Source organism: Manacus candei, unplaced genomic scaffold (genome assembly GCF_025592945.1).
Source record: "Manacus candei isolate 608988 ecotype Guabito, Panama unplaced genomic scaffold, ASM2559294v1 h1tg000067l, whole genome shotgun sequence".
Lineage (NCBI taxonomy): Eukaryota > Metazoa > Chordata > Aves > Passeriformes > Pipridae > Manacus > Manacus candei.
Genome location: NW_026138115.1, coordinates 10947678 through 10960161, shown reverse-complemented (window position 1 = coordinate 10960161; position 12484 = coordinate 10947678). Strand labels below are relative to the sequence as shown.

Sequence of the window (12484 nt, the reverse complement as noted above, 5' to 3'; positions counted from 1 at the left end):
TAAACTGTCCCACCTTCAGGAACTGCCTTCCTCACCTTCTCCAGCTGTCCTGTTTTGCTATACTTCTCTTCAGCAAAGACCAGATCCATCTCACTCACATCATTGTTCAGTATAAAACACACTTTGGATTTATAGAATTCTGGGTCATCCGTTTCAAAATACTGTGTGAAAGAATAAGAAAGCAGAGACATGGAGGGAAGAACAAAAAAACCCCCACACTTTGCTAACCAGGACTCTGGGTCTGCTACTACACCAGCATTCAATCTCTCCCCAGACCAACACAGGCTTCAGACAAGGCTGGGAAGCTTTACCTTGTAATGCATACGAAGTCCTATGATCTGAGCCAGGAAGGATCGGGTGAAGCGAGCTCGAACCAGTTGTTTGTAAGCACCTCCCAGAGATGATTCATAAAGACACTTTCCTACCAGGCGGCCTGCAAATTCATACACTTTGAGTCGTAAATATGTGGGACGCCCTGGATTCGGATGCACCTGCAAAGAGGAAGCAAAATTAAATATCCAAGTATCGGTATCCAGTCCGACTAGCACAAATAGCAAATATGAGACCAGTTCAAGTCATGGCATCTCTCAGTCTGTCCAAGGAGCTTTACTGTAATGTCCCCAAAGCCAAGCAATAGAAATAAAATGCCTGAGCCTGCCTAGGAAGAATACAAAATGTTTCACATGCACAGGCAAGAAGCTGTATGAGAGCAGAAATGGATTCTGAAACATTCAGAACCAATAGAACCTCTAGACACTCTGATGCCACCTCCTCTTGCCCAAAAATCCAGTCTTCCCTGCTGACTGTCCACCCTCTACTGTTCATCCAGCCAGTTCTTTGACATTTCAATGGGTTAAGATCATTAAGCAAAGCTTTGAGAAAGGCACTAGAAGTGACTATACAAGCAAGCTAAAGAATGGGTAAGGTTCCATACCATTTAATAGCAGCATTGTTTAACCATAAGCATGTCAATGCTCACATTTCTGTGCATTTGGCACAGGAATTGCAGACTCACCAAGGCCTGGTTGTTATCACTAAAGCGGGTAAACAGTTGATTGGTGGTATCAAATAATGCCTTACAAATGAGCTCAAACCACTCTCTGCGTGGACCTCCCCAGTCCAGAGCTACAAGATAAAACAAGCTTGGTCATCCATGGGTCATCAATTCAAGAATTTCTTGTGTGCTGCTTACCTGACACGAGAGTTCGTCACAGTGAACAGCTACCTAGCAAAAATGCAGTAGACAGGAACTACAGAACTCTAGGTTCTGCTCCCAAACCTAGTCCTAGTTGGGTTTTTTTGTTAGTTTGTGGGTTTTTTAGGGGGAGAGGGGTGGAGTTTATATAAGGCCTCAGGTCCCTATGTGAGTAGGTATAGAACAGCACCAGCAGAATAATTCACTCACATCTGTGAGAAAGTGAAAGAGCTGGAAAGCCACCAAGGACGGACATACCAGAAGAAACCAGCATTTCAGATTAAAACTACTGCACCATCATTCCTTTTGCTTCCTCCTCATATATATTCATAGCATAACTCACCTTCTTCATCCTGAAAAATCACTTCAAAGTTTTTGCTCCAGTCAGAAACAGAAAAATTTCGTGTTGCTTTAAAAGACTGAAAAAAAGAAAAAGAAAATAGCAGCAGCCATTACTGCTTGGCACCCCATAACCAATATGCAGTCCTGCACATGACTGGGCAATTTAAGCAACACAAAAAAACAGTAAGTAGTCTAGTACTCTAAAGTATAAAAGTGAGAATTAGAATGCCTAAGGTCTAATTCTTATTTGTCCAAAGCCACAGAAGCCAATTCCTCATTTTCTGTTATGAGACACATTATCTATATAAAATACAGTTCATCTTAGAACAGTGTGAGGTCTTAGCATAGAATTATCCTTCTCAAGGCTGCAGTACAGTATTGTTTAAAGTATTAAAATGCCTGTGGGAAGGAGCAATTTCTGTAAAGCACTCTCAGCCCACAAGTTAGATTTAAAATAGGATTGTTTCAAAGAGCACCAGAAAATAGCTTGAAAAGAATCACTGAGTTCATACTTAGAGCAAGTCACGATGCAAAAAAGTAATAAAATATCTCAAGTGTCTAGAACTTCCTGTGCCCCGATTCCAGATTCCAATTAAAGAAAATTTAAAAAGCTACATGGCAGTCCTCAGTCATACGGCTTAGCTTATCTTCAAATAGGGTAGAGCATCATCCTGGTCACACCTCTGGGCTAAACACATTGGTCACATTCATTGTGCCTATCAACCTTGGTCACTAAAGCTTATTATTACTATTATTATTATTATTATTATTATTATTATTACGGCATTGGATTTATTTTGTCTTACTAGGCTCTAACACCAATGCTCAAGACAGTGCAGGAATTTCCAATATAGTAGGACAAAACAGTCACGAAAATGCTGTTTAGAAATGAAGTAATTTTGTAGCAAGCTATTAACTGAAACATGATCTCATAAACACTGCAAGCTGGTACATGCAGAAAATATTCCAAAACACAGATTTACTGAGTGTAAATCAAGGGAAATCCCAGCCACTCCTGCTTGCCCCAGAAATGTTCTTTTCCATCTTTATAACATTACTGTTATGAGACACATGTGGAAACAATAAGTCAGGATAACTGCCTGCCCTGCATACACAGTATTGAGAATGTCATTTAATAACCATATTATATGAATGACTAAGTTCCATTTTGGAAACACAACAGCTCAGGTCAGAATTGGTGAAGACTTAACTCAAGGACTCAACAAAATACTTTATCATCACTCTGAACCACTACTAGTAGCCTGTTGGTGCAAGAGTTTTATGCATGCAGCTCAGTAACATCTGACTTGACACCTTATCTCACTGAATGGCTCTGTGCCAGGAAAACAGTAGATAATGACTCAGGACTTTGTGTTATGCTCCCAAATCTGGTCCAGGTAGACAGTCTCTGCATCCATTTACAGAATCACAGAAACATTCAGATTGGAAAAGACCTCTAAGATCATTGAGTCCAACCTGTGACTGATAACCACCTTGTCAATTAGACCATGGCACTAAGTGCCACGTCCAGTTGAACACTTTCAAGGATGGCAACTCCATAACCTCCCTGAGCAGTCCATTGCAATGTTCAACAAATCTTTTTACAAAGAAATTCCTCCTGATGTCCAATCTGTCCCCTGGCACAGCTTGTGGCTATAATTTACCCTAGACATCTCTCAAGGCTTGATTTACTCTGTGACAAGTTCCTTAAAAATTTATCAGAGTTGAAGTTGCCTAACTGCCTAAGAAATCGATCAGATCTTGCTATCCGTAGAGAAGGAATACAGCATTCCACCTAATAACAAACCAGAACACAGAGGAGCTACTTGGGATTTTTTTTTTCTTTTTTTCATCTTTGGAAAGCTGTCTGCTGGCATCTGCCTTGAAACAGAAGGACTAATCATTTTTAGTATGGCTGCCCTAGCACATCCCAGTTTAAATTTCCTTAGGCACCAAGCAGAAGGAAAAGGATGGAGGAAGCACTCGAGTTAAGTAAAGTGACTTATACACTCACCGACTCCAGCAGACAGTGACGGCTGACCTTCAGCGTGACCTTTGAATGAGGTCTTTTCATGTGCACCTGACGTAGCTCTCGCTGAAAGAAGTTCACTTTGTCTTGGAAGGTTTCAGAGCCTCCTGAGAATAATGACAATTTGAGTCAGGCCTGAGCTGTCAGCACCTCAAACATCTAGACAGTATTCCTAAGATTAGCTGCACAGGTCAGCTTAACAGCCCAAAGGTGCATTTATTACAGCAAGGTTTGAAGACAGAACTCTCAAGGCAGTTTGCAGTTAGTCTTGCTGATATTCATACTCACAGGTGCTCTTTCAAAGAGCCTGACAGAGAAGCTGAGCTGAAAAGGAACAGCTGCCAAAGTACATTCACTGGAAGCACCAACAGGAACAGAGTATGAGACTCCAGGAATCAGAGTTCTCATAGGAAGTTATTCAGTGCTGGCAATCTTTATTCCCCAGGAAAACCAGCAGAATCAAGTGCCAACTTCCTGACTACTGTACCCACCTCACTGCCCCTTTACCTATGTTTTTATGCAGAGAGCGAATGAAAGTGGCTGCCAAGATGTTCCTCTCCTTGCAGCTGAGCTCCACAGGGGGTTGGATCCCATCATCCACCACCAGTGTCAGTAATTTGTGCACAGGATCAGGACCAAGGTATGAAAACTAGCAGCAAAAAGATGCAAGAAAAGGTAAACCCATCATGCAGAAGGCACAGTATGTTCAGTAGACAGAGCAACCCAGCTGTGCTCTAAGACTTTTTCTGTTCACCCATGCGTACACAGTTAACAGGAACACTACTTCAAGACTCCAGTTAGGAGGCTGCTTCAAACTTCACACAGTAGCGTAAGGGCTTCAGTGGACACAATCACAGCGTTTTAGCAAGGTTATGAGGAAAATAAAATGAAAAATGCAAGGAATCAAGATTTTGCCTAGCATTGGGACAAAAGGCAGAAAGGAGCGATAAGACTGCCTTCTATTCACAAATATTAGCAAATTTGGGCACTGGGAGGGAATTAGAAAGTTGAATTTTATGCCATAAAATGTTGTTCTGTGGGTGGAAGCCCTTCTCTCCAAAAGAAAAAAAAAGACCACCATTCATAAGGATGACAAGCTAACAACATGGAGGTGCCGTGGCACGTACATGGAAAGAGGCTCACCTTTGTGCCAGGACACACTCTAAAGGTGAAAAGGCGCCATGGAATGATCTTCAGGTAAAATTCTTTCACTGAGAATTGCTGAGTAACCATAAGGAAAAGAAAATGTTAAATGTCACATGTCTGTTAAGGATTGTCCATGAAACATATGAGGCACAGGACAGTTCCATAAGGCTAGACCTCCCTTCAACCCCAGGGACAGGTGTCTGCAACATTTGGCACAATATAGAAGAGTCTTTAAAGCTCCACAGAACTGTAAGCAACTTGTCAGTAAGACTTCACTGCGTGCATTTATGACGCATGTGGGATGCCAGCATGACACAGATTTTACAGCAGTAAGCCATTGTGTTCAGTAGAACATCACCAGTCTAATTGGATAGTAATCTTAAGTACGCTTGAGAAGCTGAATTCAGGACATGACTGTAATGCACTGACAAAAAGGTTTTGGTAAAAGTCACGCTAACAGCCTACTAATATTAATCCCAAATTTTCACAATCATTTCAATCATCTTTTAGAAAGCACTTGCTAAATTCACAAGATTTGCAGAAGTTTCTTCTCACAATGTTTTTCTGCCAGAACAAATAACTAACTGTGGAACTGCTGCCTTCTGGAGAGCAAGTTAAGATGAAATTTTAGCATCTTTATACAAAACAAAACCATTTCCTGCACAAGCCTGTTCTAGTTGCAATAACTGGAAAAACTGACAAGCAGCATTTCTCCAGAAACAAACCAAATGTGAACAACAACCTCTTAAAAGAAATAACAGCATAGTAACAGTTTTCCACTGTTTCTATTTATATAGAGAGAGATATCCAGGGAGACATTACAAAAGCCTCAATCACATTAACAGCTTTGGCACCTCGAGGGAGCTTGCAACAGTACCCACTTCTGGTGATCTGCTTTACCAAGTAGAAAAGAGTACGAAAGTCCAAAATGATACATCAAGGATGAAAGGATGCTGACCTCATGAGGACACAGCATTCATTCCCACTGACAGTTCTTACAGCCACATGCATCACAAATTCAGAAATGTCTAGCAGCACACTCCATCCTATAAATGTTTCGCATCACTCTTTCTCCCTTTGCCAGAAAAGCAATTCCTGCATTAGTCTTTCAGTTTTATATTAATCACTGCTTTTTTTAGAATGCATTTGAATAGGTAGATTAACAAAGTGAATTTGAACCCATTAGTAGATTTAGAGGAATTTTCTTTCTAGTTTCCAAATGTTCTTAGGCAATAATAAAGCGCAATAGTTACTGTTAACATAGTGTTACTATAAGAGAATCCTTAGTTTCTCTTGACTTGCTTGAATCCTGTTTCTTCTACTTATAAATTTACCTTTTGTCCTCAAACCATTTTTTTTTCCTTTTCTTTTCAGTGAAACATTCCAGAAACAGGACAAAGACATAAAATCTGAGAAGGTGAGATTCTGTTACGTTCGAGTTTATAGGTATCAGAAACTGAGAATAGGAATTGGAGGTCTGACCTGACCAGAACAAAGGAAAGGCAAACAGAATACCTATTGAACAATCAATGAGAAAATTCCCAGTAGACTTTGGATCAGACCTAGAAAGACACAGTCCTAAAATTTCAAAATGCATTTTCACATTATTCTTAGTTATGTGCTCCATGTTTGCCTTGGGCAAGCCTTTTTTTAACTAAATCTGAGGCACCTAAATCTGGAGTTAAGATACAGAGCACGAGAAATTCTTCAGTTGCAGCGTACTTTAAACGTGCACTCAAGAGCAGTGATATCTACCTTAGGTGACACATAGCAGTACACTTTTTTAGGCTTTTTCACTTTCTCAGGTGTCTGGCTGTCAGAAGGAGAATCTTCATCTTCATCCTCAATTGCAGTAGAAGGACGGCGCTGGGAGGAGCTCAGGTGCATTGGTGGAAGTTGCCACTGAGTGTTGGTATAACTAGGAGCATCATAAAGGTAGGCTTCAAAATAAATACTGACACCTGAGGTGGACACATTGCGTTCTACAATGTTCTTTTCATTCTCTGAGGGAAATAGATATGAAAGAGTTGTGTAAATACTAATGGAGAACAGAATGAAAAAGAATACACAGGCTAGCACCAAATCAGTGACTATGATTTTAAAGAAAAGGCTATATATCCAAAGCAAAACCTGGTCAAGTGAAACTTTAATAAAGAGAACCCAGGAGTGGGATGAGAAGATTTCACGATGGCAGTTTGTCTGTCATGGTTTCAGATAGTGACTGGTTAAAGAAAAAAGGCATACAGAACCTCTCTCTCAGAGCACCAGCCTGAAGGCACAGCCACTTGACAGCCACATTGAAATCTGGCTCACTCCTGAAGAAATTATAACATCATAAAACAAAATCTCACATAGGTTACATGCAGTGTTGTTCATCCATATAACTTAACATACAATACATGACTGGCTCAGATGCCAACTACTAGCAAGCAATAAAAATTGCCTAATTTCCAAGGTAAATCTCCTGAAATAGGAGAAAAACACTTGCTTTTATCTGCTGATGGCTCAGAGAGTATCAACTCTCAGAGATCTTCCTTGTTAAGCAACAAATTCATTTACCTCAGCATTTTTAAATGAATATGCTTTCCTTTAGCAATTAAGCATGGTTAGCCTGCAGGGAAGCCACTACTAGCTCTGCTACATGAGTGTGCAAAGCACGTTGTAAGAGGACACCTGGAGAATGAATACTGAGTAAGTCTTGACTCACCGCTTAGAACAATGATGTCAAAATCACCATTGCTTATGGGCTGGTTCTGGTAGGAGATGCAGGCATGGAAACACCCCCTAGAGTGCAAGGTGAGTCGGAAGAGCACCTCGCAAGTCTGCCGATTAGACACCACAGACTTCTCAAACACCACATCAGAGCTCTCTTCTTCTTGAGGACCCAGCTAAACAGAAAACAAATAAATTGAGCTCCCTAGCTCACCTCGAGTCAAGCAGCAAGGGAGGAGGTTGCACTCACCTCATGGATGGAGAGGCTGTAATTGTGCTCATCTATCAGTGACACAGAGTTGCTGGTGGGATTGTCATACTCATCTCTGGGAGCTATCTGCAGAGTGTGCTGCTGCCCACAGGTCAGCACCAGAGTGGAGAAATGGCAGACAATTTTGGTTTTGGAGGGAACCACCATTCCTGAAGCAGACAACAACAATTTAGAGTGAAACAAATTCCGAGGCGAAGCTACAAAAAGCAAAAGAAAAGCAACTAGGGGCACAATACCCTTGAAAATGGATCAAATCTAAACATATTTGATGCTCTGATATTCAAAACAGAGTATCTGAGCACTGAAATACATGGTGTAGTGCATAGTGTTTGTCTTGGATCAGAAACTTAATACTAATAAAACAAACCCAGTTACTAGTCTTTTCCACCATTCTAACCTTCAGCTCAGGAAGTTGCTCCCACTGTACATACAAAATACAATCTAGCTGACATCTAAGAAAACCTGCAAATGCAGCTTACCAAACAAACTTTAGCCTGAAGTGTATTTGAATTAAACCGGAGCTTCCTTAGCAAAGATATCTTAGCAAGATGTGTATCTATTCACAGTGCAATGGAATAGAGGTCCTTTCAATGAACACGTACATGAAACATGAAAGATGTCAACTGGAGTCAAAAAACCAAAAGTAGTAGAAAACAAATTTAATACAGATAAAAAGGAAATGCTTTTAAAGAAGTGTATAATCAAAGGTATCAACTGCTCCATGAGCTTAAAGGAATAGAGTGAGGTATTCAAAGAAGACAGAGTTAAATCATGACAGCATTTCCAATTCAGATACAAATAATTCAGTACTTTCACAAAAGGCATTCATTCCCTGACTACTAGATGGATTATGAAGAAGTTACTACAAAACAGAGAACATGACACAAGTGGTTAGGGATTGTAAGCAGCATTAATGACTTTTCTGTAAGGCAGTTTCTGTTTTGCCAGGTACTGGTAGTCACAAGTATGTTTTACTCATGGGGCTATTGCTAGGATCTACACGTGGCAGGAGGTAAATGGTGAAAGGTAACTTTTTCCCTGTCACCTACCTCTTTTAGCTGGAAACACATTTACCTAACTGCCTCCAACACCTCCAAATCTACTCTGAATCATTAGAGGGCCACTTAGACCTTACCTGGCTGGAACACCTTGTAGTAGGGGCTGTAGGCCACATTCAAGCCACCGAGTTTTACAGTAATCTCATATCTTCCAGCTCTGCGCACAGTGAAGGCCACTTTCACCACATTGGAATTGGGCTCCTGAAGAACTTCCTGGGTTACAGGAATATCAATTGCTAACTCCATATGGCAGATGTGAACACGCAGCCCCACAGGCCGGTGAGCAGGGAAGGGTTGCCCATTTTTATAGAATAACTGCATGGGAAACAGAAGTCCAGGTCAACAAAAATATGCAGTGCACAGAGGAAGAGAAAGCAAGTTGCCTTAGGGAAGGGAAAGAACCCCAACTCAGTGAAGGAAAAATAATTAATAGACAACTTTGTCACACTGGCTGCGTTCTCCAAAATGAACAGGGTCTTTTGTGCTGGGGTTCAAATGTGTGCCCTGAAAAGAACATGACTCCAGGCATTTCCTGTCTGCACTGCTAGTGCAATATCAGAGCAGAAATCAAGAGAACCCACTATCGAAAGGAAAAAAGTAAAGCCATCAGATCTTGTTCATTTATACAGCTAAGCTCTGGAAAAGCTCTCACCAATTTGTTATAGAAAATAGTGTAAAAAAGATGCTGACCTAAGGAGCTGACCCAGTCTTAACTGCTAAGAAGCATCACCACAGAAACGTGTTGGATAAGATCACAGGCTGTTCAATCACAGAATTGATCTGCCGGACAATTTCAAAAGGTAACATACCTTGACCAATACTTCCTTACAAGTAAAGAATTACACCTTTGAAACCTTACGCATGGTTCTTCAAGAGCCAGCAGCTTGTAGGCCAGAGCCTCCCTGCCATCTGCAATCAGCCTGCAGACAGCAAAAAGGTACTAATATTTCCTATTTGTAAGTCAGGGAGAGTGTAGGCCCTGAAGTACTTTGCATCTTGACTGTCAGTGAGAGAAACCAGCATATGCAACAGCTACTGTTGATGAATAAAGGGCTAAGCAAATGGGAAACAAGCATGAAGTGGAAGGGCACATTGCTGGAGCTGCCATGAGTGAGTGTCAGTAAGGTGAAGAGAATAAATTCAAACAGCAGGTACAGAACAAGTCCCTTTCCCCTCAGCAACTTTTCACTGCTTGCCCTGGAGTTAGAATTCCTCACTCACCATCAAGCAGAAGGGTTTTTGTCACCTTCCCAAGAGGGATGGGTATGGCAACCTAGCTGAACCTTTCTTCTTATTTTGATACCCTCCTGGATGGGGAAGATGGGACAGAAAGATGGGCACACAAGCCCTGCAAAACCTGTTCAAACTTTCTCCACATAGCTCCAAACTCTCTGTGTTTAGGCTCCTCACCCATCTTATTTGTGTACTTGTCCCATTCCCCTAGACTTGGCCTTTAGGGATTGTAGGGAAACAAGAGTTCTTGGCAGGCTTTTCCAGGTCAGACAGAAAAACATTCCATTTCAGAGGAATGGGGAGTGGCCATGAAGCCTTACTGCTTTTGGGTTGGTAAAATGCCCATTCCCACGCTCTCAACTTCAGCTGCACAACCAAAAGATAGCACCAAGTCTGTTGAAGGCAAGGCTCAGCCCACTCACTTCCCAGTAAAGGAAGCAGTAGTCAGGACAAGCCTCGTCTCCTCTGGCTCTTCAGAGGATTCTAGAGAGAGAGATATAAGACTTTTAAGAAGTGCAAGCCTGAAATATGCACTTACAGATTTCTGCAACACATTAATGGGGCAAAAGGCATAAACAGATAGCTTTCCTCCTCCTAACTTACATCTGGCTTAGCCCCCCAAAAAAACACATTTGAAGAGCCCATCCCTAACTCAGACCTCTGTTCCTGCCCACAAAGCTGCATGGAAATGGAAACAGAAATATTGCCTTACATGCACTCGGAAGGCCATGCTATGGCCCACCTCATAGGGGTCCTTCCAATCCCAGGAGATTTTGCAGGACCGGGGATCCAAGTAGTTGCCTCGCACGTAGTCATAAATAGTTCGCTCCCCTCGGCGTTCCCGGTCCTCATGCTGAAGGAAGCTGACTATACGTGCGGCAAGCTCAAATAGGAACTTAATGGTGAAGAAGAAAGCTACAACAAATACCGTGATCCCACCTGCAGCAAGGAGAGAACAAAGGTGGTTGCAGCAGCATGGCTGAGTCAGGCACTCAAATCCCCTCTGCATCAGCCCAAGATGCCTTTTGTTAATGACATTCTACTCGACTGCAAATTAGGTGTTTAAGGCAGAAGCTATTGCATGAACATTTATGGTTTGTGTTATGCTACAAGTAAGGTTAGAGAATACCAAGTCGCTTAAAACTCTGCAAATGACTGCAAATAAAGGAAATAGGTAAAGGTGGTACAGAGTCTCAGGTAAGCTTAGCAGCCATCCCAACAGAAGCACGGGATTCCATTTGAGAGGCAAATTAGAACTACAGAGATTCTTTTAAGGGAAAACAGTCATAAAACCATACAACCCCTGCACATCACATTAAGACTGGATTAAGAGGCATCACAGAGGCAACAACTCTCCACCAGTTCTTGAAAGAAAAAGTAAAGGAATGGCTCAGGAATTAGGTCAATGAAAGGACTTTAGGAACACGAATGGTGGAGAGGCAAGTCTGCCAGGTGGAGAGCACAGTGTGGGGTGACAGTAATTTCATGTTTGTTACGTAGACTCTGAACTAACATTAAATCAAAGGCTATGAAGAAACTCACCTAAAGCCTATTGAGAGGTCAACAAATACAGTGGCAGCCTTTCCTTCACTTACCAATAATGTAAAACATCAGGTCCCTTCGGTGAGACACACAGCCGAGGATCACAGCTGCATCTAGAACACAAAATAGGCCAAGTCCAGTCCAGTGACTCTTCCTCACATACACTGGCCTAAATTTAATCTGTGATTCCTCAGAAAAAATGCCTGTTGATATCTGTCTTCCTCTGCAAGGACAACTCTAAAGCATTATTCCACAAGACTGTGAAATATGCAAACAGCACAGCACGCTACAGTAACAGTTCCCCCTCTGTCACAGATTCCAAATCAGATTCAGAGCCCTATAAGAAGAACAACATATTATCCTCTAAAAACAGTGAGAGCGGGCTCTGAGTACTGCAGTAAGGAGCTACGTTTTGCAGGATCACCAACTTCAACAGCAGTGGCCAAAAGCCACTCATCCAAACTCTCACACCTACTTCCAAGTCACAAAGTTAACTTCTAGTCTGACATGAAAGCACATCACAGAGCCACCACCAAAACAGATAGAAGCTGACCCTCAACCAGTAACCTTAGAAGAAAAAGCTATGGAATAAAAGAGTTGTGGACAAGACCATCCTAATTTATTCAGAACAAACAAAATCCTTCTAGGGCAGAGCTGAATCCATTTTTTGCCATGTAAGTCCACTATAGAACGTATTAATGCAATTGGAAAACAGTTAATCTGTATTTTCCTACTCGCTTCTGCAAAGTGGAGCCTCTCAGCTGAAACTCTCACTGATCAACACAAAAGCTAAAACTTTGGGTTTGTACACCATTAAGATTACAGAAATTTTTAGAGACACCAATCTAGAATCAAGTTCTCACTGAGGGGACTGCTAAACAAACATGTAGTAAAAAGACCACACCCAGAACAACAACATGCTGTTTGGTTGATAAGACATAGCTGACAGATGGAAA

At 41.6% G+C, this 12484-nt stretch overlaps 1 protein-coding gene across 6 annotated transcripts in view; it reads right to left on the bottom strand.

The window, feature by feature from the left end:
* Positions 1 to 12484, bottom strand: part of AREL1 (apoptosis resistant E3 ubiquitin protein ligase 1) — a 41876-nt gene that overhangs the window by 21832 nt on the left and 7560 nt on the right. For 5 of the 6 annotated variants that reach the window (XR_007907580.1, XR_007907583.1, XR_007907581.1 and 2 more), the window contains exons 3-15: positions 11582 to 11641; positions 10699 to 10925; positions 8831 to 9068; positions 7675 to 7844; positions 7420 to 7600; positions 6468 to 6715; positions 4710 to 4787; positions 4074 to 4215; positions 3552 to 3673; positions 1539 to 1614; positions 1016 to 1125; positions 312 to 491; positions 36 to 161 (exon numbers count right to left, since the gene is read on the bottom strand). Coding sequence is in view for 2 of the 6 variants with exons in the window: in XM_051806487.1 (XP_051662447.1) it covers positions 36 to 161; positions 312 to 491; positions 1016 to 1125; positions 1539 to 1614; positions 3552 to 3673; positions 4074 to 4215; positions 4710 to 4787; positions 6468 to 6715; positions 7420 to 7600; positions 7675 to 7844; positions 8831 to 9068; positions 10699 to 10925; positions 11582 to 11641 (1958 nt within the window). In the remaining 4 variants the exon portion in view is untranslated. The remainder of the gene's footprint in view (positions 1 to 35; positions 162 to 311; positions 492 to 1015; positions 1126 to 1538; positions 1615 to 3551; positions 3674 to 4073; positions 4216 to 4709; positions 4788 to 6467; positions 6716 to 7419; positions 7601 to 7674; positions 7845 to 8830; positions 9069 to 10698; positions 10926 to 11581; positions 11642 to 12484) is intronic. The other variant, XM_051806488.1, reaches the window with a different exon arrangement.